The following is a 27,349-nucleotide window of genomic DNA, read 5'->3' on the forward strand; positions in this document are numbered from 1 at the left end:
TCTATTCCTCTGGCAATGGACACCTAAAGTAACTTTCAACTTTCTGCAACTACAAAATGACACTGTGATAAATATCCTCATGTAAATTGCCTTTTGATTTGTGTGCTGGTTTCTTTGATTTTATACCCATGTGTGTGATTGTTGGAGGATAGGATAACGTGTATATTGAGTTCATTAGGTATTATCAGATTATTTTCCGTAATACTGCTTCAGTTACACTCCTGCCAACAGAGGGTGAGAAATCTTATTTCTCTATTTTCTTACCTACAATTGGTATTTTCTGATTTTAAATTTTTATTAATCTGCTGGATGTTAAGGTGTTTCTAAATGTTGTTGCAATTGGTGTTTCTCTGATTCTAGTGCATTTCTCTGATTTCTACACTTATTTGCCCTGGGCTTCCCTTTAAATGATTTCCCTACTTATGTCCTTTGCCTATTTTTCTATTGAGGTTTTCTGTCTTTTTCTTATTCATTTGCAGCTGTTCCTTATACATGCCGTATATTAATTCCTTAGCAGATTTTAAACATTGCAAATATCTTCTCTGGTCAATTGACTGATTTTCCCTATGATGTCCTTTGTGAATAGAAGTTCTCAATTTTGACGTATATAAACCCATCTCTCTTTTTTTTTTCTTTAATGTTTTGTGCTTTTAGGCCTTGCTTAAGAAGTTCTTCCAACCCTAAGGTCACCCAAATATTTTCCTTCATTTTCTTTTATTAGCTTTTAAAATTTGCCTTTTACATTTGAGACTTTATTCCAGATAGGATTCCCCTGTGTATATGGCATGAACTAGGGAATATATTGAGCTAGTTTTCCTAACACTATCTGGAAAATAGTCTATCTTTTCTCTACTAATTTACGGTGCTACCTTTATCAGATATCAATTTCTATTTCTGAGGGTTCTATTCTTTTTTTTTTTTTTTTGAGGAAGATTAGCCCTGAGTTAACATCTGCTGCCAATTCTCCTCTTTTTGGTGAGGAAGGCTGGCCCTGAGCTATCATCCGTGCCCATCCTCCTCTACTTTGTATGTGGGATGCCTACCACAGCATGGCTCACCAAGTGGTGCCATGTCTGCACCTGGGATCTGAACCGGTGAACCCCAGGCCGCCGAAGTGGAACGTGCACACTTAACTGCTGTACCACTGGGCCAGCCCCTCTGAGTCTTCTATTCTGTTTCACTGTGTATTTGTTTCTGTGCAATTGCACACTACATTTTGTTACCATAGTTTTATATTATATTAATATCTGGGAAGGAAGTTCTTCCATTCACTTATTTTTTTTCAAAATTAGATTAGTTTTTCATGAACCTTTATTTCATATAATGATGATGATGTGCTTGTTAAATCTTCTGGAATTTTTTGTTGAAATCTGAATTACTTATCTATTGCTGTATAAACATTTATTATGTCTCAGCTTCTGTGTATCAGAAGCAGCCAGTTGAATGGTTCTGGCTTGGAGTCTCTCGTGAGGTTGCTGTCAAGATGTCAGCTGGGGTCACAGTCATCTAAAGGTTTGAGTGGGGCTGGAGGATCCTTCTCCAAGATGGTTCACTCACATGGCTGGCAAGTTGATGCATCAGCTCCTTGCCACATGAAGCTTGTGGTAGAGCTGCTTGGAGATGTAATGAATTATATTAATTTTCCAGTATTAAACCACCATTGGATTCCTGGGATAAATTCAACTTGGTCACAATATATTATTATTTTCTATATATACATCTGGATTTGGTTTGCTAATGTGTTATGATTCCTCCCCCCCCAACTTTTCCAGATATATAATACAACTTCCTCCTTTCAGACACTCAAAGACTTTTTGAAATCTTCCTGCCTATAAACAAAGAATTTTCCTCCAGTATACCTGTCACTCTCCGTCTCTCAGAAACAAAGCACAGTATTGCTATATTAATAGCTTAATTTACATTTTATTTGATGGTTTATAAATTCTATTGACGTGATGCAGTTAATTTGCTGAAACACTATGTGTTGATTCTGATCACTGTTACTAAGTGGTTAGTTTTCATTATGTTGAGTCCTCACATTATCATGTGCACATCATATTTTGTGGATATTTTTTGATGTAATGGGTCAAATTTGAATTTCTTTGATAGTATGAAAATATTCATTAATTTGTTTAACAGATATTTATTGAGTATTTACCAAATGTGAAGTACTATTCTAGATGTTGAGGATATAGCAGTGAAAACAAAAAAAATCCCTGCCCTGATGGAGCATCTTGGTGATACTCAGGATCTAGTAATTGTCTCAAAATATGACTGCTCCACAATTCACACATAAAACTCTCTTTTTATCTAACAGTCATTTCATGCCTAGAGTCAAAACTTTCATATACCACTTTTAATCAATGATAAAAAAAAACTTGACCTCTTTACTGCCTTAGACCATTTCTCATTGGAAAATTATCTTTATTGTCCTTTTTGATTACAGTTTATGTAAACATGAAGTATTCATTCATAATCAAGAATAAAACTTAAATAATTCTACCATAGAATTGTCTATTGTGGATATGTAAATATTTTTCAAATGGCTTGGATAAATTTTGATTTTGTTAATATACCAAGTGAATTTGTAGCACACTCCAAAAATTTCTTAAAAAGCCTACAAGTACAAATATGCATCTTCTTTTTATACTGAGTTAATAAATGGGTTTTTCAAAGATAGGAAATGTTGTACTCATTTTGATTTACATTTAGCATCTAATTAGCATTAATGAACTCAAGGAATTAGGAAATTTACACCTTTTGTACATTCAGTTTTATATTACAAAGAGTTTTATAATAGACACGTATAGCAAATTAAATTCTAAATAAATGTTTACCAAATACTCATAACATTGAGTTTTAGTTCTAGTACAATTCCTAGTTTAAAGGATAGATAAAATCACAGCTAATCCAAAAATTACCAAACTGATTGCAGAAATCTTGGTACCCAGACCAGGGGCGCTGGGTTCTTGTGGAGGGATAAACTTAGATGCTTGTGCAATGTTAGAAACCTCTGAGGTGAGATTGGCTTCATTGATGGCTTGAATTGCAACATAGAATTTGGTGCCATTTTCTGTTGTAAAAGGTTCTGGTTTAAATTCAAAATTTTCAATTGAGCCAGCTTCCTTAGGTGTCAGACTAGAAGTATTCACTAAAGTAGCATTGTCAAAATCTTCTTGGAGATCCAGGAAACACTTGCTTATTCTTATAATGTAGCTGTTGGCTGGAAAACAAGTAGGTACTTCATGTGTATTAAAATCTCTAGGATGCCTTGTTGCCACCACACTGCCTTGCATTTAGGGGCCTATCGGAAAGGCAGACTAGGTTTTGGTTATGGAAATCCCAGGTATAGTCTTTGTCTGGTTATCTCATCTTCTTTATTTTAAGAACAAATATGTAAACAATTTTTTAATCTAGTTATCTAATCACAAAAAATTCAATTCCAAATCATATAGTACTAAAAAAGTGGAATCTAGATTTCTTTTCAGAAATAGAAACATAAAGAGCTGAATCCACTTTAATTTAGAACAAGGAACATAATAATGTTCTAGTAGTAAAGACATTCAGTACCCCACACCTGTATTATTTCTCATTAAGTTGAGAGAGGGAATAATACAGGATGGGGGAGTAAGAGAGCAGATATATAGAGTGGGAGACAGGGATAAGGATACAGAACAAAAGGAGGCAGAGAGACTGGAGTGTGTAACTAAGACATGCTTAGGAGCTAGGCAGGCTGATTAGCACCTTAATTATATTACTTTCTAGCTGTGTAATAAAAATTTATTTAACCTTTTTTACCTTCAGTTTTCTCATCTGTAAAATAGAGATTGTCATTCAATTCAGTCAACAAATATTTATTGAATGCCTACTATTCTAATGGTGAGAATGATATATGCTAATGCATGAAAACTGTTCAGCACAATGTCTGAGACTTAATAAATTTTTGAAATATTAGCTATTATAACTGCTATTTTATCAAGAACGGAAAGGAAGATGCTGACATAAATGTTTCATTCCAAAATGCTTTTAGAAATCTCTCAGAGCCATCAATATAAAAATATATTCTCACATTCTGAAATGCCATGAACAGTAAAACATCAAAAGTCTCTTTCTGAAGTGAAGATTTTATTTTTATTTTTTTTGGTTAGGAAGATTGGCCCTAAGCTAACATCTGTTGCCAATCTTCCTCTTTTTGCTTGAGGAAGATTGTCCCTCAGCTAACACCTGTGCCAGGCTTCCTCTACTTTGTATGTGGGATGCTGCCACAGCATGGCTTGCTGAGCAGTGTGTAGGTCCACGCCTGGGATCTGAACCCGTGAACCCCAGGCTGCCAAAGTGGAGTGTGCAAACTTAACCACTATGCCTCTGGGTTGGCCCCAAGACTTTATTTTTTCATGAAATGTTGAAATGTTTTAAGTCTGTGGTGAATAACTTTGATTTAGTGATTTTTAAAAGATTCATGCCTTCTGTCTTAACATTCTAGTTTTTCAATAGATAGGCCTTATCAATCCATTCTACTACTTTTCACACACACCCTGTGTTCCAGTTAGGCGGGTCTACCTGTCTATCTATCTATCCATCCATCCATCCCTTATTTTAATTCAAATATTCCATTGTGAAATTTTGCTTTCTTGACCTTAATCGTGTTATTCAGTTCCTTCTCTCCCTGTCATGACTCCCTGGAATGTGCGTCCCTCTTCCTATCTATGCAAATTGTCCCCATTCTTCAAGCCCCAACAAGAGGCCCACCTTCTTCAGGAAGTCTTGTTCACATATTTCATCCACCACAGTGACTTTCTTCTATGAATTCCTTTTTTTTTTTTTTTTAAGGAAGATCAGCCCTGAGCTAACTGCTGCCAATCCTCCTCTTTTTGCTGAGGACGACTGGCCCTGAGCTAACATCCGTGCCCATCTTCCTCTACTTTCTATGTGGGATGCCTACCACAGCATGGCTTGCCAAGCAGTGCCACGTCTGCACTCAGCATCCAAACTGGCAAACCCTGGGCTGCTGAAGCAAAAAGTGCGAACTTAACTGCTGCACCACTGGGCCGGCCCCTCTTCTATGAATTCTTATTGCATGGAATAGAGTTTTCCAGATTGTTTTATGGAGGTTCAATTTATCTTCTCAATTAGATCCTATTATTCTTGAGAGCAAAGACTATGTTTCATATTCCTTTTGTATCAACTAGAGTACCTGGAACTCTGTTGGGCATGTATTTGACCTCCTTAATTACTTGTTGGCCAATAATATAGTTTTTAAGTTGTTGCCCAAAATGGTGGAATTAGAGAATCATAAAATATTAGAATTACATCTACTTGTTTTAGTAATTCTAGGTCAACTAGTCTAATTTGCATATTTGACAGGTATGGAAATTGAGTCCCAGAGAGTTTAAGTACTTCATTTGAGATTATATAGGTATTATTCTTTGAGATACTGCTGCTACTTTCTTTTGCAATGTGTGAGGGTAAGATTTGATAGCAACTACAACCTCTTCCTATTTGTCACAAGAAAAGAGGGAGATTAGATCCCACCTATTTTAGGCATTTGTGGTTAAGCACAGCGAAGTTCTTTCTCTCCCAGTGTCCACATGTAATGCATTCTTCCTTCTTTTTGTTCCTATAATCAGCATGAGGGACATTTACTATGAAGCCATTCTTGAACTTAAGGCTTGGTCTTGGCTGAATTGAGTTTAGAACTAAACATTTGATCAGGTAATTTCATTTGTGGCTTTTTCAGTGAAAGTATTGGTTTTTGTTTGTTTGTTTTATTCTGCCATACCTTTAAGGGTCATAGTGTGGGAAAATAGCATATTTCAGAAGGTGTCATATAAGAGTTTTCAGCATTGAAGTCTAGAAGAGCTCTTAGAATAGGAAACTATTCTGGCAGTTTCTTTGGCTTTAGAATGATTTTTTTTCTTGCATAGTAATGATAAAAAGAAATATAGCTTTGAAAAATGCTGTATAGAAAATGAAATGAAAGATTTAAAAACATCTTTTCTTTTGAGAGTATACAATGAGATGTTTATTGTACTGAACATGTGGCTTTTCAGCACTGACAACCCCTGAGATACTGTGTATATTGATATTGCATATTGCTTTCATTTTCCCACCTTTGAGGGAAAATAGCAAGATTGGCTTTATCTTGTAAGAATCTACTAGCCTGGCACAATACTGGAATATGGTAAGCATTCAATAAATACTAACTGAGTTCAGTTAAATTTAAAGCAAAGATGAAATGATTTAAACTTTCTGGAATGAGGGCAGTTTATTATAAGGAACTTTGAATAAATGAGATATTTTGGCCTTGAACTTTATTCAAACTCAATGGCCAAAGGTTTCTGACTAGTGAGTTTTTCTGCATGTGATCTCTATCTCTGTGGGATACCTTCACTTAACTTGGCTAACTTCTCTCATTCTTCAAGACTTAGGAAAGGGATAGTCTTCCCTGGGAAGCCTTTTAAGATATACCTTGTGATCTTAACCCTCAACCAGGAGTCTGTGGCCTTCCATATCATTCAGTGCTTACAACAGCATATCTCTTACCACATTCGGTAAACTTATCTGTTTATTTGCAGAAAGTATCTTCTGCACTTAACTGACTGTTAAGAGTAGAGATTATTTCTTAGGAACCTAATAGTGTTCGAAAATTCAACAAAAGGTTAAGGAATGAATGAAATTGTTCAGGTACAGAAATACTTAGAAAAACTTTTCCCTGTTAGAGAGAAAAGAATGCAACAGAAAACTGTTAACTGTATTCTCAAAGTGATTCTAAGATGATTCATATTGTGAGAGGCGGTTTGGCACAATAGAGTCTGACAAGAATGGGTTAGACGTCGAAGTTATTAAGTATAGAATTAATTTGGGCCAGTTCATTATCTCTTGGAACTTCAGTTTTCATATCCAAAAATAGGTTACTAATGGCCCACAGTAGACACTCCGTTCGTGTTATTTATAAATAGGACATTAGAAAATTACTAGCATGTGAAAGCCAATGGAATTTCTTTTAGCATATTTTAAAACCTAATGTCGAACTTACCTTTTCCTTTATCAAGGACATTGCCAGGGGCAGTCCATGAAAGTTGAATATGATCTTCTTTAAACTTAGCCTGGAGGTCTGTAATTTTGCCTGGTGGGAACACATGATTCTGATTTCCAGGCGTCAGGGCTCCTGTTACAGTAAACGACCCTCCAGAGGTTAGTCTGCTGAAGTCTTCTACTTCAGCTTCTGCCGTGTTATCTTTGATTTCAGGTCTGGGTGGGTTCAGTATAATTTTACCTACCAAAAAAAGTAATTTTGTAACTTTTCATATTGTAATGTCTATTCTTTATCTTGTAATCTCATCTTGCAGCTGTGGAGGGTTAACACTGATTGATAGCAAATGTTGAAAAAGCAAAAGCTTTTAGTGAAAAAAAGCTTGTTTTATTAGTGTCATTTTAAAATTGATGAGGAGGCATTATGCAATATTAGAACTGTTTTTTAAGCTATCTGTCTTTACTACTTGACTGTAAATTCTTTGAGGACAGGGATGATGTCTTATTTATCTTTGTAGCTCCAGCCTCTAGCGCAATGCTTGCCACATAGGAGGTAATTTTTTTTCAATGTAAATGAAATGAACTGAGGGGGATGTAAACAAAACATGTGGAAGCACAGTCCTATGCAGGCTCCGTTAATATAAATGTTTCTAACATACAGATGATTATATAATTATATACTTAGGTTTTCCATAGTACATTATATTTTCAATGCTTGCCACATGTAATTTACGTAAACAAATGATGCATTTCTATTTTAACATCACTTACCATTTTCAACATAGCCTGGTATATATAGAGCTTTATTCTGTTGTTGTCTTGAACTTAGTCTAGCTGTGCTTTTCCTTGCCTGGGCAAATACTTTTAAACTGTATCTACCATTTCCATGGTAATCTGTAAAATATCTCGAGTAGATGCCGTCGTTCTTGACAGTATCAGCACCTTGATATTGAAATGTAATAATTAGCCATCCAACAGAATAAAAATCACAATCCCAACTGTTTATGAGCACTAGTGATGGCAACCATTTTGGGAGATAGTATAGCACAGTGCTTTAAGTACATGAACCCTGGAATCAGACTGCTAGGATTCAAAGCCTGGCTTGACCACTTGCTAACTCTTGACTTTGGAAAAGTTTAATTCATGATAAACATTCAGTTAATATTAGTTACTATTATTTCATAAAGGAATCTTAACAAAATAAGGAGAATATAACTAAACTGGAGAAAGTGTATGCAAAACACTGACACTAATGAAAATAGAGAAAAATTGTGTTCCTAAGTTTCCTGGGAAAAGTAAAATTGTTCATAAAATTTAAAGAAAATAAATGTGTGCATGTCTATGCCTCACGTCAAGATAACTGAGTAAAAAGTTTTAAAAACATTAAAATTAAACAGTTCATTTAAGAATATGATTCATTAGTATATACAGGAAATATTGACTTCTAAGTCATGTGGCTTTAGTAGGATTTTAAATTCAGTGGAAGTTGATGCAGATTCTTATTACCTGCACCATTGTCCCAGAGCTCCAATATTACTTGATGTCCATCTTCGTTTTCTATAATGGCTGTTACATTGACTCCCAGAACAGGCAAAAACCCTTGACTGACTCGTGCATAAACAATCATTGGGCTAGGGTAATGTGCTGTATTTTGACTCATGTGAGCAGTTGCAATTACTGGGAGTGTGGTAGGACTTCTTGCTCGAGTAGTCATTGTCACCGTTAGCATTTGAGAGTTGGCATTATTTAGTAGGCTGTAAGTCCAAGTACCTGTCTGAAAATCAGAAATGTCTGTTTGAGAGCTTTTGTAATATTTTCCTACTCCTATTTGAAATATAAAATTATTTAGAAATTTAAGCAAAGTAATACTAATGATTTTTAATATGCAATTTTGTAAGCTGGTAAATAGTAAGTGGATATGAATCGCTAATTCTATTTGGCTTGTTTTTTATGACAGATGATCTGTCACTGTTTTAATATTCACAGTGTATAAGATGTTATCTTCATTTTTTTTTCTCAAAATTGATTGATAAAGCATGGAGAAAATAAAAGAATATTCTTACCTCTGCAATACCTGGTATTTGAAGACGGGCAGACCGAATATTTAGTTTATCTTCTTTGAAATCTGAGGTTCTATATTTCTTTCCTTTTGGATCTTGGAGAAGAATTTCTGGCTTTTGTATTGTCCATGTGACAACAAAGAAAGTGTCGTTTCCAATTGTACTATCCACAGGCACTGTACCATTTACCCATTTCCTCCTGCTAATATTAAAGGCTTTACTTTCCAACTGTTATACAAATAAAAACAATAAACACATGAAACCAATTTGTTAGTTTAGTTAATAAAATTTCAAAGTTTAGTCTGTTCAGAGTAATTATAAATTTATTTTTAAGATTTCGATTAAAATAAGAATTATTTTGAAGAATTTTGCAAATACAAAGTACTTAATATAAGGGATAGAGGAATCAGAAGAAAAGGTGGCTATAAGTGTCACAGAAAAGCAAATTCAGTGGGGATGTTTTTCTTCTGCACACTTGAAATATTTTCAGGCAAAAGTGTTATTTATTAGGGAATAAAGTTACTATTCAGGATAATAGAAATTTATTACAAATGTGAAAAGGCAAAGAATTTTTCTGAGACACTGACCTGAATAGCCTGTTGAGTGATGCTGCCACTTCTAGATGAAATTCTACTGAAAGCATCAATAAGGCCGTTTATGTCTTTATTGGCAGAAAAACGAAGTCCTCCTAAAATGGATGTTTATTTACTTTTATAGTACTAATTTAAAACAGGAAAATCATATTTGTTATTGTACTTTATCAATGTATGTACTTTAAAACATATTTTTAAATTTCTTTTTAAACTAACAAAATATGAATTTTCCAGAAGCTTAGGAGCTTTTAGTATAACAGTGTCCCAGGTGTAATCCTATAAAAATTAAAACTTTGCTCAAAATAAGTTAGAATGAAGAAAATGTAAAGAACTGGACAAATATTATTGTTTTTATATCAGTCATTAGATGTAAGTGCCTCCCACATTAGTAAAGCTGATCTAATCACTAAATAATGTTATAAAAATAAAATTTAAGACAATTTTTTTGAACCAACTACTTATTTTCTAGTTGTATCTAAGCTATACCAAAACAATTAGAGAATGGCAGTTTAGAATAAAATAAAAATTAGGTGTGGAAAGTAAATAATATAGGAATTAGTGAAGAGAGAGATTACTTAGGTGTGAAGAGTTGGAAAAGAACGGATTGCAGAGGGCAAGAATTGGTAATCAGCACTCTAACTCCAGCCTTGGGCAAATCATTTGTACTCTCTAGGTTTCCATTTCTTCCTCTATGAAATAGGGCTATTTAGATCTCTATGTAGGATTGAGCAGAACAGATACTAATCAATAATTTCACAATTGCAGTTGAGTAAGTCATTAGTAACCATGGAGAAAGAAGGTTCAATTTGGTAGTAGAGAGTGGTGAGAAATGAATGAAGACAGCAAATATTGACTAACAGAAGAAGATAGTATGGGTAGAAATGGAGAAAGGTGGTGGGGGACCATAGAGGAAAGATATTAACTTGAAAGATAAGGACATGGATGGGGCAAAGATTAATTTTTAGGACAGGAAATTTTTGAGCAGTTTTATAGTTTAAGGGGAAAGAGCCCATGAGATGGGAGAGATATTTTTGGTAATTTCTATTCAAACTACATTCCAAAGGGTTACCTGTCATATTTGACAGAGTCTCCAGTTCTTTGGCAGCAGAAGGGCCTAGAGCAATGCTATGGATGATCGCACCACTTGCTTTTGCCTCCTCAAAGCATGAGCTCATTTGATTATCTTCCCCATCTGTCAGTAATATGATTTCAGAACCAGAAGTACTCTGGTTACTGTAGACAATTGCCTGATAGTGAAAAAGCAGATTATTAATTACAGAATATAATATCTAAAATTTAAACTAAGAATAAACCTGTTCATTAGTCTTGAAGAAGTCTTCAGGCTTATGTATCAGAGTAGGCAAAAGGAAACTTTTGGCATGGAAATGAGTATAATGTACAATGTTCTTGTAGGTTGCCAAAGATAGAGTGTCAACAGTGCTTCTAACTTTTTCACATATAGTGAAGCTATCCAAGAGAAGAAGAATAAAACACGTAGAACAATGCCTAACACGTAGAAAGTGCTCAGTGAATGTTAGCTATTATGATTCCGGGAGATACTTGAGGTGGAGTCAAAGGACCCAGGCAGTTTTGGAAGGCTGCGGACCGGACAGCGTTTGCAAAGTCATGACTAATGGCAAATGTGCAAGGTCAAATGATGTAGTATGTGTCTTTTTATGCATTTTAGTTGATCATTGGAGAATCTCAGGATTTCCTGGATAAAACTTTGACCTGCCGTGAAGAAGGAAGTTCATAAATTTATTGAGTATTCCAATTTTTTTTGTCTTTTCCTGACTTTTACCAGGAGTATTGACTGAGATCTTTAGTCAGACAAATTGAGATCAATTCCAGCTCTGCCATTTGATAAATATCATGGCTAGTGTTTAGTCTCCCTGTCTTTTTTTCTTCTCTCTCTCTCTGTCATATATAATAGAGTTCTATAAATAGCTCAACGTAGTGATTAACTTTTTGGTCTTAGGAGTAAGAAAGACCAGGTTTTGAATCCTAGGTTTGCCAATTACTGACTCTATATTCTTAAGAAAGATATTTAATTACTCTGAACCTCAGTTTCTTTATGTGCAAAATAGGAACAATAGTAGTACCTGACTAAAAAAGTAATGGTAGGGATAAAATAAGATTATGCGTATAAAGCATTTAATATAGGCAATAGTGTAGTATATACTCAATATATTTTAGCTATTATTGTTATGATTTTGTAAATAAAATGCTTACATATTATATGGTTTCATTACATGAGTAATTAAGAGTAATTATAGCTTTGAATGTGCTTTAACATAATCTATTTAGCAATAGATTCTATGGTCAAAATATCATAAGATATATATCAAATTATATTAAGAAAAACATGTATGAACCAATATGTGCAAACATTATGATGTATTCCCAATGTTTGGTACTGTCATATTTTAGAAGTGAATAGACATGTATAATAAGAATTATTATAGTAATAACAATCCTTTCTTGAGCACATACTTATATAATTCTCACAATTAAATGTGATAGGTGCTATTATTTTCCACATTTACTTGGTTGAGGAAACAGACTTTCTGAGTTGAGTAACTTATCCAAAGTTATTTAGCTAATAAATAATAGAGCTAGAATCCCAGGTTTGTCTGAATTCAGAGCCTGCACACCTTCTTAAACCAATAGGCTTTACAACAAATAGACATCACAAGGAAAGCTAAGAGATGGTATTAATTGGAGGCCTGGATAAGAGTAGCAGGCTTCACTTTCTAGCTGAGACAATTAGAGGATCAGTGACCGAAAGCAGTTTTTTATTTTTGTGACTTAAAGAATGACAATAAATAGGCTTAAATAGAGGCTATCTCAGGTTGAAAGAAATTCAGATGAGTACCAGAGGGAGTTTAATATAGCGCTCAAAAGTTGCTCTCAAGTTTTGATTTCAGAATTTTTATTTCGTTAAACTTCCACCTATGTGTCTTGGGTTTGGGGCTATACTGCTTGAGGAACTACCTCTGTCTTTGTGATTTTTAAATGTTAATTTAACTGGATGAACTAATTTTTTCTTTTTTTACTCATAATAGAAATATTACTAATTTCCCTCTTCCACAGTCTCCTTAACAGCATTATTTTCTGCTCACAGAAATTCAGACTGTGGGAGAGATGAAGGAATGGGGAGCTCCTCAATGAAATCTTGATGGTTATGTGCACACTGGAGTTTTCTTCCCTTGGTTGACTACTCCCCATGCAGCTCAGTCCCTCAGGAATATGTTGGTGGAATAACCACACTCAGAGAGCCTCCAGCTGTAAACAAGACAGTAGGAGAGTCTTTTTGTAAAAAATATTATTTAAATGAGGGACCTGTGAGCTCATGACCCTTGTTCAAAGATAGTTGGACAAAATTAAAAGTAATGGTAAATGGCAAATGATACTTAGAAAAACATTTTTATTGTACCTGGAATCCTGCTTTGAGTCCATTGCAAATTGAAGTTCCACCACCAGCAAACTGAGGCAGTTTTGCAATGATGTTTTGGTAAGCATTATCGTCAGTTATTTTTGTTAGATTATTTTGGATTTCAGCAGAGCTGTCAAATGTGACCATCCCAACCAAAGATTCCTTTTCAATAATTTGAATCAAATATAATTCTGCTGCTTGATTCATTCGAAGGAGACGGTCGTCCTGTAAGAAAAAGATCTCTGAACAATTCCTGATTCTCCTCAAGTCCTGACAAATTGGTGGAAGACGAAGTTGTCTACAGGCCGCAGATCATGATAATAATTGATTACTGTATTTTAGAATTTAAGTCTTTCATTTTATTATAAAGAAATAATATTAAAGAAAATTAAAAATAATTAGTCATGTTATAGTTGGAAAAGCCCTAAAAATTGATAACTTTTTATTTAACAGTTTTATATTCAGGAATTTCTGCTAAGGAAATAACTTAAAAATGAAGACAAAAATGTTCAAAACAACATAATTTTTAATAATAACAACTTGAAAATCTCCAAAAGGTCCAATAACAGGAGGTTATTTGACTAAATTATGGTATGTATATATGATTCAGCCATTAAAAATTATGTCATGGAATCATTTTTTTCCCTGGAGAGTGTTTAAGGTATAGTAAGTAAAAAAATCACATTATAAAACATAAAATATAATCACATTTTTGAGCAGGAAAAACAAATACATGAACAGAAAAAAGACTAAAATGACATATGCTCAGTGGTGGAATTATGAATGATTTTCATGTTTTCTTTTTGTTCAGTTATATTTTGTTCAGTTTTTTCTTTAACTGAATGAAAGAATAAAAATTATCTATAAAAGTTAGAGAATAAACATTATATATAATTCAATAATCTTAATATAACAATTATCTTTGTTTTAATATATTATCTTCTAGTAATTGTCCATATAAAATCATTATACTAAAATTTAGTAGAATAATAAGTGTATATTTTAATTAGCTAAGTAGAACTAAACCTAAGATTAAATTATATTTCTATTAGCTTAAATACTTAATTTAAGAGAGCTAACAAGTAAATGTCTTACTGAATCCATGCTTCCAGATTTATCAAGTACCAAACAAACTACTCGCTGTTTGGACTTGAGCAATGAAAATGTAGGATGAGGTGGTAGATTTGTTCCTGGCATGGGAGATGCATTCTGAAAATCATCAGAGTCCATGATTACATCCCATGTGCTTCTGTAATTGCACATTTTGTTTTGTAGGTTTGGAGCTTCTGTATTGTGTGTTTTTGCTGTACAAAATTCAGTCACCTGGAAAAAAAATCAATTAGAAAATGATATCATGATAACCAGTGTGGCATTACCCTCTTTTCCAAATATGCGCTTGGTTAGCATATACATCCTTCACAGATTTTATCTCCTAACAATTAAAAGTTATTTATAATCTAACATTCTGCCATCCATTTTGCAAACTTGAGAGGAAGCAAGGTAAAACCATCAATATGCACTGGAAAGTTTTTTGGGATTCTTTAAGGTACAGGTAGATCATAGCAGGCGGTGGGTGGTGTGATACTGGCACAACTGCTTGAGTTCACTTCTTACTTTCCCTTCTAGACTCTTGGGGAAATAAAGCTGTGAACTAAGGTTAGTGGAAAAGGGACAGGCTTTGCAGTAATTTCTAACTGACCCCTAAAAGTGGGATAAAGAAAATGGCCTTCTTTAATTGCTTAACTATTTTCTATCTCTTTATAGTTGGTTGAAAAACTTGAGAACAGGTATTTTAACATCCTGGGTTATTATTGGCTGTGTGAACTCTGACATAAATAAAATACTATTCTTGAAAAAGTAATGAAAATGTAGAGAGAATATGAAGATATGTGATTGCTTCTCTTTCAGTTGCAAATGGTGAGTTGTATCCAGTATTCTGCCAAATGATATTTCATTACTATGAAACCTGTGAAAATCTTCCAAGTTTGAAAACTTAGTGTTGGAAAAATGCTTCCATAAACCAGTGCAGTGTTCAGGAAAGAATTCACCTTGCAGTAAGTCTTAGCTTATAAGAAATACTTTTGTAAATGTCATTTCCTTTTTAAAAAAATCCCCTCCCAATAGAGTCTCCAGATGTAAACTCAGATTTACAATTAAATTATTAAATTTGAATATCTTTTATTTAAGTTTTAAGAGTTTATTTCCTTGTGATATGGTTCTGATTTGCATTTCCCAGGAGGGGTTATATTGGATGGGAGAAAAATACAGTTTTCAATCAAAGTGATGATTCATAATCAAGTCTTGCTGATATGAAATGCCTATCAAATCTAGTCTCTCTTTCCCCTACCACTGCCACTGCCTTAATCAGGGCTTTCAGGTCTCTTATCTGCCTATTGCTATGGCCTTCCATCTCTTCTCCCTGCATCCATTATGATCTCACTTCATTTTTTCTTTGCTTTTTTTTTTTTTTGAGGAAGATCAGCCCTGAGCTAACATCTGCTGCCAATCCTCCTCTTTTTGCTGAGGAAGACTGGCCCTGAGCTAACATCTGTGCCCATCTTCCTCTACTTTCTATGTGGGACGCCTGCCACAGCATGGCTTGATGAACTGTACCATATCCGCACGCAGGATCCAAACCAGTGGACCCCTGGCCGCTGAAGTAGAACGTGCAAACTTAACCACTGTGCCACTGGGTCGGCCCCTCACTCCATTTTTTCCCTCACAATTAGTAGGATTATCTTCCTGAAAGAATTAAGCTGATTACATCGCCAGTCTGAAGCTAATAAGATAAAATCCAAACACCTTAGCTTTGTAGGTCCCAGTTTCTTGCTTCAGTCTTGTTTCCTGCTTCTTGCTCACTGTGTGTCCTTTGCTTGTACCACACTGAACTTTTTCCTGTCCTTAGAGTATGCCAGAAACTTTCACAAAGGTCTCAGCTAACTCAAATGGAAAGAGGGACAGGAAATTTTGAGTAAATTAGAAAAAGGTGCTTAAAAAGTTTCTTAAGTTCTTTTGCTGCTATCTACCTGAAAATTGTTCTAATAAATATTAAAATCTTAGGGTCCATGATGCAGCTAATTTGAGGACTGCTCAACTCGTACAATCATGTGTGGCATCCTGTATTTTTCCATTCTTTGTTATTGTAAACCTATTTCTTTGCCTAGAATATCCTTCCCCTTCTTGCTTTGGTAAATTTATACTCGTTTTTTTCAAATCCCAACTCAAAACTCGTCTCTTTAGAAACCATTTTCTGACCTCCAGTTGGAGATGTTTGCTGTACTCTCGTAGCACTTGGTTTATATCTCTTCCTATTTTGTATTCCATATGTTTTCCTTATAGCTCGACCTCTCTCACTAAACATTTCCTCAAGAACAATTATCTTTAATTATTTCTGTATTTCCAGCTCCTAACACAGTGCTGGGCATGAAGTAGGAATAGTGAAATTTAAGGGAAAGAAATTATGGAATTGAACATTCGGTATTTAAGATCATATCTCTCCTGGGTCTGAGCTTATGCCCTGGGTACAGATGCTATGCATTATATTTCATCTATATTATAATAATTAGAAGTCAGTGTTATTCTGGACAAGATATATGGTTAAAGTACAATATTTATCTCCGAGCCATGTCTTATATAACTAGTTGCCCTCTGTATTTCAGCTACGTGATCTTCTTCATTATTATTTATGTCCCAGGTAGGCAGCATCAGTTGTCTCTGGAGAGTCAAATGCTTTTGGAATTTATAGTTTGGAACAGACAGTACATATTCCAATTATCCTCTTGTGTCGCATGATCTGATATCTATTTGGATGCTGAATTCTTTGGCTAGCCTTTGCTGATCCAGATTCAGCAGGTTGAAGTGAACTTTGTTGACTCATGTTTCAAATATTCCCAGGAGGGAGCTTTATTAGGCTGGAAAACAATTTCTACTAATATCAAATTGGGTTCACTTAAGAGTTTTAGAAGAAAATATCACGTTTAAATTTTTACTCAAGTCCATCATTAATGCCCTCGGCTCCAAAACAATTTTAAATTTTATTGGAAACAATAGGCTTTTACAAACCTCTACCTATGGAAGTATTTGTTGCTACTGACTTGGTATATGAAAATTTACTTTTAAAAAATAAGTTAGTCTTACTATTTAGTGGTAGTACTTTATTTTGATTTATTTTTGATAACTTTCATATGTTTCATATTTAAAAATCTTTTTTACATGTTTAGAAGTTTTCATTAGGTAGCTATAATATGTTTGTATTAGTTAAGATTGGACTTATCCAGGGAAAGAGACAATTGACTATTATCCAAATATTTTATAAATTTTAAAAATTTAAAGTTTATTTTGTTCTTTGTGCTAAACACTGACCATACTTTTTTACATTAGATCTTGTAAATCTAACAACAATGACATTGTGAAGTGAGTATTATAATACCCACTTAAAAGATGAGAGAACTACATCTCAGATTCAGCAGTTTTCTCATAGTGACGCAGCTTGAAAATGACAGACTGGGTTTTGATATCAAGTCTATCTGATTCGAAGGCACCTGTTCTTATCCACTGAGCTTTATGTATTTAAATCAGATATTTCAGGTCAAACATTAGCTTTGGAACTTGAATTATTGTGTTGATATTAGTGATTGTGAACTTTTTCCCTTAAGTCTGTTCTGTAGAGATTGAGCCATTTATGTTTTCACAATATCACTTTGCAATAGCTTGGTGTGCTTTAGCGGGAAGATAATGGGAAATCTAGAATGTCAGTACTTTTCAAAGCTACAGAATGGATTACTTTGGAAAAGTGGTCTGACTAACACTTAAAAGAGAGAATTAAAACAAGGTTGTAGTTCTAGACACAAGTCCACAGAAGTCAAATGAGGGAAGGGATGTTATAAGAAATTACGTCACGCCAATGAGAAGGGTACAGTTCTACATCTGAAGAAAAGACACAGGTTAATACGAAAGGGTGGAATGATTTCTGGACACACCCTGACATAGGCTGGAGAAAATAGCTGTTAATTAATTGTCTGAGTAATTTCTCTCATTTCTATTGGTATATATAATTTCATAGTAGAAAATCTAGCTTCCCTAATTAATTTTTCCCAAAAGCTTCCTTTGTGAGACTAGGAAAAGAAGGTACTTACAGAATCGAGACTTTGCATAAACATTATGGATTCCCTTGTGCTCTGGGATTTTTCTGGGATGAATGTACATTTTGCTTCATACAGCCCTGTCTGTGAGTCACGTCTACATGGCCTTGTTATACAGCTGACTCCCTGGCATTCCTTGAAAACCACGTTAATACCAGTAATATGAGTTGAACATCTATGATGAAAAGAATGAGATTACATTTATTTATGAAGACCAGACAAATCATGAATACAGACCAACATCCTAAAATATTTTCCTCAATGATAATTGCTATAGATCATGTACTAAACATTCCGTTTTGACTGAAGTAGGCACAATGTCCTACCCCTATTTACCATAGATTTCAACAAGAGGAATGATGTCATTTCATATTTATTAACGTTGATTGCTCACTAATGTGATCAATAAATCTATTATCCTTGTGACCTTGAACTAAAGATGATAATTCCTAATTCACAGGGATGTTGTGAAGATTAAGTGAGTTAAGAGATACAGAGAAGTTGCTTCTTAGTGGGGAGGGGAGAGTCAACATTATGCTTAAAATCCTCTTAAATTTCTATGTATGGTACACATATATATGCACACGTATACATATATACACATATGTGTGTATACCATACATACAAAACCATGTATTGTTCTATGTTTATAGCATTTTGCAATTTACATTTTGAAAACCACTGAGCTAGATTGAAGGAAGAAATAAAAATAAAGCTGCATAGAAATGCTTGTGCATTCAAACCTTTTGGTCTTTGTGATAAGTAAGATAATTGTCAAGTCCCTGGCAGGGAATAGGCAGGGTAGGGTATGGGGTAAAAGACTCTAAAGAGTTTCTATTTATCTGCAGGATTTACTCCCATTCTGATTTACTATTAAACTTCATAACATTAATCCACTTGAATAAATTTATTTGTATTGCAAGGACTAAAGGAGGTAATGAGTCATATCTTCCAAAAGGGTTACCTGTAAAGTAAGCCTGATGATTAAATAAAGTACCTGGCACAGTGCAGGAGCTCAATAAATTTTATTTTAGATGGTTGTTTTTACTAATATATCTCTTTGAATGACTGATAAGGAGCTCATTCGTTTTTGTTAATTCATCAAAAATTTATTTCTTGATACGTTCTTTCTTTAGCTTTTACTTACTTGGTTTTGTGCCAGGCCCAAGGCTAGGGGATTAGAAAAAAATTAGTCCTCAAGGATCTTAAGTGTGAGATCTTAGTGGGGAAAATAAAATTTCACAGTTGATTGATGCTCAGTGTGAGAGAAGTCCATGCATATTGTTTTGAGAACACGTTCAAAGATATCTAACCCCAAATGGAGGGAGAGGAAAGACACTTAGGGAAGCAACATTTGAACTGAGTCTTGAAGGATGAACGAGCATTGTCTGGATAAGGGAGGTGGTGCTGGGAGGAGTTGCGTGGGAGGAGGGAAGAGGAATGAGTATCCTGAATTGAGAGCCCAGTCTGTGCGAGAGACTCTAGGCAGCTTAGCAGAGATAAAGCAAACCACACAAAGGAGGTGGGGAGAGGCATTTTTTCTATCACAGTTCTGTCCTCTAGTATATTTTTTATCCCAAAGACTTTCCCTATTACTCTGATTTCTGTTGTTCTTTAATACTCTTTAAATACTCCATATGCTTGATATTTTTAATTGAAATATATTATCTATTTATAAATAGGGCCTGTCTAAATCTACCAAGATTATATTTCTTAAAAAATCAGGGCGGCCAGCCCCATAGCCAAGTGGTCAAAGTTCTGCATGCTCCACTTTGGCAGTCTGGGTTCACAGATTTGGATCCTGGGCGTAGATCTACTCCACTCATCAGCCATGCTGTGGAGGCATCCCACATACAAAATAGAGGAAGATTGGCACAGATGTTAGCTCAGGATTAATCTTGCTCAAGCAAAAAATAATGGGGAGATTGGCAATGGATGTTAGCCCAGGGTGAATCTTCCTCACCAAAAAAAAAAAAAAAAAACCCAACAAAAAAGCACCATATCAATTTACTCACTTATCCTTATGAAAAGTACTTTTTCCCCTCCTTTAAGTTTAAGAGTAAATGAAAAGTAAAATATATTTAACATGAAACTCTAGTAGTTTAGTTGATTTCAATAAAATAGATTCACCTTAAAAAATTATGAATCAAACACAATAAAAGATTGGGTAGGAACTTGAACACCAATTAAGATACTTAAGGTTTAGGCTACAGCTTTTTCCTTTCTCCTTTGACAATAACATATTTTAGTACAATCTCCATGAATACTGAAATGATTTGCAATTTTGAATGATCTTGATTCCAAGAAGGAATCCCCAGAAGTAGTTGGACACATACATAGCGGGGCAGGTTGGATACTGAAATGAACTGAATGAGCATTCAACCACTGAGATAATTTTTGTTTGCCTAGTATAGAAAATTAAAAAATCATAAGTGGAAAGTTTTGAAAACAGATTTGTTCAATACAATGATACCTTGTTGCTTCAATAGTGTTCCTTCTGGAGATATAGAATGGCCGGTCCACATTATACTCATCAAATACTCCCCATCGGAGATGGGCCCACTCATGGACAAATACTCTGCCTATGAGAGAATATGCCCACTTAAAAATTTATATTTACAATATTTTAATATAGATTCCTTATTTTTAAGTCTCCTTGCCCCATATCCTTAATCTAATTGAGTCAAGGAACTCTAGAAGTTGACACCCCTCTGATACCCCAAAAAAGTTGCAATGGATTAGTATCAATAAATAACTAATTTTATTATTAAACACACACACACAAAGAAATATAGTTAGATTGAACATAACTAGTATGTTTCCAAACAAAGGTATTAATTAATACCTATTTTTCTTTTTAAATAATCTTTAAAAATACCATTAGTCACAGTGTTATAGTTGTTTCCAGTAGAAATAAACATAGAAGTGTAAAATAGATGTCCCTACCTCGGGACCCATAGATAGGCAAATTATTAGTCAACAAGAAGTTTGGAGTAAAATGTATATATTGTCCTTTGTCTCCACATTGTCCATATTGAAGTGTATAGGGATCATCTCCGTATTTTAGGTAAGGATTAGCAACTATGACATCTGCCTAAAAAGTGGAAGAACAAACAAACCAAAACAGATCGCAAGAACAATAAGAACAAGGAATTTTTCCTCTAAATTGAGACAAGTAATATTACTAATATAATTACTAAAGTAGTGATTAATAATTACTGAAAAATTGTAAGTATTAATTTTAAAAAAGCCCAGGAAGAAAGAAGCAGTTTATGAACTACATAAAATGTCCTACCTGTTCATATGATTCTTGTTTTGGCATTAAGTACTCAGATTTTGACTTCCAGGTCATTGGAATTAAAATGCTTACGTTCCTGAAATAAACTCTTCTTTTGGTGGCGTGAAACAGGTAAGTTGAAGCTTCAGTTACCATTTTCTGACAAAATTAAAAATACCTTGTGGTAACACTTTCACAATGAAATGAGCATAAAAGTGTATATATACAAATAAGAAGCAAATCTAAGCTCCCTTACCCCAAATATTTTGGCAAAGACTAACTGAAAAATAGGTCGAATTTTACTGTATCACTCTAATCTATAAACTCCGCATTTTCAAATGCTCAAAAATCAACTCTCCATTTCTTACCTATCCAGACCTGCTTTCAGCTTTATGGGTTGGAGAGGGGAGTGAAGGTGCTGGGTCAGATCTGAAGGGGATTAAGGCAGGGACCTGTTGGCAAGTTGCTTATTTAATCCAACAGAGGCGCTGATAATTGGTTTGGGAGTTTAAAGTTTGGTAGATTTTATACTTACTGTTAATCGAAAAAAATTTTTGCAGGATTTATTTTGAGTTATCTTCTCATGTGGAATGTGTTCGTAAAAGGCAAAGTTTTACCAAGCAGTAATGAAAATAAAAGTATATAGATCTCGATGGCTTCAAGTCCCAGTTTTGTCACTAATTGTATGATTGTACAAATCACTTATCTTCTCTCATTTATATAACAAGGGAATAATCTCTGTTCTTGACTACTTCATAGGGATATTGAGAGGATCAAAGAAGACAGTATATATTAAAGTGCTATATATAAAGTGTTTTTATTATACTGACTAACCTGAATAAAATTAGGAAGTAAGTCAACTTCAGAAATATGTATTATTTTCCTTAAGATCAGATACATAAGCGTTTTGAATTTTTCAGAGTTGAACAAGTATGAACAACTGAAAAAACGTATATGATAATAAACCTCTAGGGCTTAAGTGTAGGTTAGTTATTTAAACATTGTAAAAGTAATTTTATAAAGATAAAATTTGAAAATAACTCTCCACCAGCTCTAAAGTCTTTCTATTAGCTTAATGAGTTTAAAAAATATTAGTAATTTAGCCTTTTAATAATTCATTAGAGGAATGACTAATACTATTAATATATGATAAATCACACTTTAAGCAAACATTAATCTTGACAGTTTAGATACATACTACATAAATGATGACTATTGTCAAAGCAATTTTGGGAAATTATAACTCTGTGTGAGTGTGTGTGTATGTACCTAGCCAACATGAGTTGAGAATACTTATTGAAATAAAAATAAGTGGATAATAAAATTTTCTCTCTTACCTTTATGTTTTGAATGAGTTTTTCATCTTCTGGTACACTGGGGTTAATTGCAATGACAATGCCATCATATCCGTTGTTAGTCAAATTTACCATTGAGCTTTTCACTCTAGTCAGGACATGCAAAGCTAGGAACAGAATAACATTCAAACTGAGCACCATTTTTGCGTGTTAGAATAAACCTTTTGGAAAGATAAGGAGAGTATTTATATCTGCTGAAATGAGGAATTTGAATCTAAACCAAAGTATTTGCATGAATGTTACACAATAAATTGCTTAAATATCCTGATGAGCTTCCTTATCTTACTCATTCTAAAGATTTGGTTATTAGGTAGCAATGTTTATCATACTTTCTAAGCCAGCTAAGGTGTTAAGTACTCATTGAATTGAGAAGTTATTTTAGATTGTTTGTGTAGTTGTCATTGTCATTGTAGTGGCCAGCATCATCATCATCATCACCATCACCAAATAGTATTAGAGATTTTCCAATCCTGGGATTGGTTTACAGAAAAATACTTTTTAGAACCAGGAGGAACTGAAATGAAAAGCACCAGGAAAGAGCACATGAAAAACGCCTGTTTAAAAAACAAGCAAAACAAAACAAAAAACAATAAAGGAACTAGAATACGATTGGCAGTGAGTCAGGATTTCTGTTCTTCCTTTTGAAGGGAGTGATATAAACACAGTGGTTGGGGACAGCTATGGGTTAGGGGAAAAGGGGTGTTTTGGTTACCTTCTGTGATGACTACTTGTGTATTTCAGTTTTCAAGTGGCATTGAATGCTTTGAGTCTTTATGTAACTTGAAAACTTAATACGCCTCAATTAAAATTTATTTTTTGGATTGGATACAAATCTGCCAGTGTTCCTTAGTTTGAAATTGTACACATAGCATTGTGAGCTGGCTTTGAAGTCAGATGAATCTAAACCTGACCCTTACTTTGGTCACTTAACAGTCACGTGATTCTTAGTAAGCTTTGTATGGCTCTTTTTAGGTCTAGTTTCTCTTCTGTGATATTGGAGTAATTATGCATGTTTAAATGAGATAATCTGTGGGAAGCACTTCATACAAGACTCCTGGTGCCTAATAAGCACTCACTAAATATTATCCATTATTATTAAATGTTATATATTATATTATGAATACAAACCTTGCTGTAAATTTTTGCCAATTATTTATTATGTTTTCATTTGCTTCTTTTGTAAAACTTTAAATATAGTCTTTCAGTGTTCATCTAGGGAATGAGTAGTCTCTAAGCCTGTCCAAAAAAGACTAGAGGAGGAACTGTCTGTCAGGAGTGAGACTATACGCCCTTTGGAATGATCTTTGATTTTCTCCATCTATTGACAGTATCCAGTCCTTGCTGGTCCGGTTTAGCTGTGGTCTCACCCATAAAATCTCAAATAATCCACTCTAGAAGTAATTTTTCTTTCTTTTGAACTCATTTGAACCACTTATTACATACTACCTGCGTTGCATTTGTTGTTTTTAATATACATAGTATACCTCCCCTACTAGATTGTAAACTCCTTGGAGGGAAGAGATTATTTTTTCTGAATTTAACCTCTCTCAGCCTGAATTTCCTTAACCATAAAATGTGGACAGCAATACCTATCTGGAAGAAATGTTGTGAAGGTTAAATGAAATAACCTTTGGGGAAAGCACTTATTGTAAGTGCCAGGTACATAGTAGGCCCTCAATTAATGTTTATTTTTCGCTTTTCCTTATCCCTTTTAAATCATATAGAAAAATATATTAGTGCTTCTGTGTGCCAGGCTCAGTGCTCTACTCTCCAGTAAAACACAAACACTGTCTCCAAAGAACTTGCAGACTCAATTGCATGAATTAGATTAGATAAGAAAGATTAAAATACAAGGTAGGGTAAGAAAAGTTCTGTAAGAGAGTTATAAGCACATATAAGTGCTAGGGAGCAAAGGTTGGGAAATAGATTCTATATGAGATGGAATCAGAAAAGATTTTAGGGGCAGACCATTTTTCAGGAAACTGAGGCATGATGAAGTTAATTAATTTGCTCTAGATCACACTTTCAGGAAGGGGCAAATTTGGAATTGGAACTCAGGTCATCCAGTTTCAGAGTCTATGTTTTTAAAGTATGTGTGACATATACTTTATGTGAATCAGTGAGTATCAACCTTGAAAATTATTGTGAAAGTTGTCTCTATTTGTTTCTATTATAGACTAATAGTTGACAGTAGAAGATCTAAGAGAATGTGAATTGCTGTGATTAATTTGTATGAATCAATAGAATTTTTTTTTTACTTTTTTTTTTTTAAGGAAGATTAGCCCTGAGCTAACTGCTGCCAATCCTCCTCTCTTTGCCGAGGAAGACTGGCCCTGAGCTAACATCCGTGCCCATCTTCCTCTTCTTTCTATGTGGGATGCCTACCACAGCATGGCTTGCCAAGCGGTGCCATGTCTGCACCCGGCATCCGAACTGGCGAACCCTGGGCCACCAAAGCAGAACGTGTGAACTTAACTGCTGTGCCACTGGGCCGGCCCCAATAGAATTTTTATCTTGTTTTGATTTTAGGTTGAATAATGGAATTTTCTTTTGACTGTCTTGCCATGAAAACTTAGAGTTAAGTACAAGTCTTCTAGAATTTAATAATTTATTTTTTGATAATTTTGAGGAGAGAGAATCTTTCAATAAATCATTCTTAAGTTGTATCTGAAAATGAAATAGACAATAGGAGTAAAAATCATATTGTCATAAAATTCCAGAAACTTTAATAAGGTTTCTTTAAATGTCTTTATTAAAACTGATTTCTTTATTCTTTTCCTGCTGCCTCGTCCTCCTCAAAGATATTTTTCTGGATGCCTCACAGAAGATGTAAGATTGGAAGAGTACAAGTGTTGGGATAATAGCAAATCAGTTTTTATATAGTTACGCTACCTTTCAAAGAGTTATGTAAAATAAATTAAAAGCAAATGCCATTCTTTGCAATGTGCGATATAAAGAAGGAAATGTTAAGAGTTCACCTATGGATATGCTGCACTGATTCAGAGAGATTTATGAACCATCATAACCACACACACCCAGTCATGCTCCAGTGCAATCATTCTTAGATGTCAAAGTTAATTCCTGCAGAGATTGTGTTTAACCAACTGTTACACAAAGTTGAAGTTAAACATACAATGAATTGGTAGCTTCGTTTCCATGTAGATCCTCCCTCAGAATTTTCTTTATTAGCTCTTCTTTCTTTGCTGCTTCTTTTATACCATCACTTTTGGAACATCATTCCATTTGCTACCAATATTCGTGCTCTGCTTTTGTGAATATTCTTTCCATTCATTTAATTTATTAAACTTGTTCATTCATTCATTTATTCAACAAACTTCTTGGACACTTGCGATGTGTCAGGCGCTCTGCTAGTCAGGGGTCTATAATATTGATTAAGTTATGATCCCTACCTTTTTCAAGGTGCTTCTGATCTTGTGGGGATCCTGGACACTTGTAATTATTTTGGTTGATTTTCTGTTGTTCTTCCTACAACACTGGGCATTATTTCAATTCAGAGAATCCTCTGATTGATTATTATGCAATTTATTATTGTTATTTTTGTACTTAACATTATCTCAAGCCAACTTTGTTAACTCCTACATTGCTGTTGCACACCCTTTAAGTTTTCTCAATATCTACTTGCCCTTTCCTCCTTGCTAATAGACCTTCAGTTTTGTTCAGGTGTCCTCAGTTCTCATGTGACTGAAATGAAGCTCACCCCCATCTCAAACTCAAGGGTAAATCCAGGTTGATCTAAGTGGGTGATCCTCAAAGTGTGGTTTGCAGACCCCTAAAGGTCTCTAAGATCCTTTTAGAAGATCTGAATGGTCAAAACTATTTAGATGATAATATTACGAAGTTGTTTGTATTTTTTTAATATGTTGACATTTGATGATGATGCAAAAGATGTAAAGGATAAAACTGCTGGGACCTTAGCACAAATATTAGCAGTGACATGAAATGGTGCTTATAGTCATTGAATTCTTCACTGCCAAGCACTTCCAGTATAAAATAATGCCTGTTTCACTTAAGAATGGAATTGGTGAAGCAGTAAAAATTAATTTTGTTAAATCTCTAACCTTGAATACACATATTTTTGATATTCTTTGTGCAGAGCAAAGTATGATTGTACTTGAGGAAAACCACCTGGGCAAAAGACGTGTGTTGAACTAGTCACATTTTTCAAAAGCACCATTTTTACTTGAAAGAACTACTGAAAAACAAACAATGGTTATTCAGACTTGGGTATTTGGCAGATATTTTCTCAAAAATGTCACATAGAGGAAGACAACCAACAGTTTTTGTTGCCAATGATAAAATTTGAGCTTTTAAAAATTAGAATTCTGGAAAACTTGTATCTGTTATTGAAAGCTTGACTGCCTCCCAATACTTAAAGACTTCTCTGATGAGGTTGGTGATGGGTTTAATTAATGTGAGTTTTTGATATTATATAAT

General features: G+C 34.3%; 1 protein-coding gene and 1 long non-coding RNA gene across 5 annotated transcripts in view; one reads left to right on the forward strand and one right to left on the reverse strand.

The window, feature by feature from the left end:
* The window catches only part of LOC103557274 (uncharacterized), a 101,479-nt gene that overhangs the window by 27,641 nt on the left and 46,489 nt on the right, over positions 1-27,349 (forward strand). Inside the window, exon 3 of one of the 4 annotated variants that reach the window (XR_011532422.1) lies at positions 15,030-15,175. The exons of the other annotated variants lie outside the window; for them this stretch is intronic. This is a non-coding gene — a long non-coding RNA (uncharacterized lncRNA). Of the gene's footprint in view, positions 1-15,029; positions 15,176-27,349 lie in introns of those variants that run through there. 4 annotated transcript variants of the gene reach the window in all.
* LOC103557296 (calcium-activated chloride channel regulator 1-like) lies at positions 1,289-23,058 on the reverse strand. The gene is made up of 14 exons (XM_008529717.2): positions 22,877-23,058; positions 21,558-21,698; positions 21,209-21,356; positions 20,736-20,844; positions 18,257-18,437; positions 14,217-14,444; positions 13,122-13,346; positions 10,755-10,932; positions 9,680-9,780; positions 9,096-9,320; positions 8,539-8,806; positions 7,804-7,974; positions 7,037-7,276; positions 1,289-3,223 (listed from the first exon to the last, which is right to left on the reverse strand). The coding sequence occupies exons 1-14, from the start codon at positions 23,033-23,035 to the stop codon at positions 2,883-2,885; spliced, it is 2,715 nt and encodes a 904-aa protein (XP_008527939.2). The 5' UTR covers positions 23,036-23,058; the 3' UTR covers positions 1,289-2,882.

Source organism: Equus przewalskii, chromosome 24, assembly GCF_037783145.1.
Source record: "Equus przewalskii isolate Varuska chromosome 24, EquPr2, whole genome shotgun sequence".
Lineage (NCBI taxonomy): Eukaryota > Metazoa > Chordata > Mammalia > Perissodactyla > Equidae > Equus > Equus przewalskii.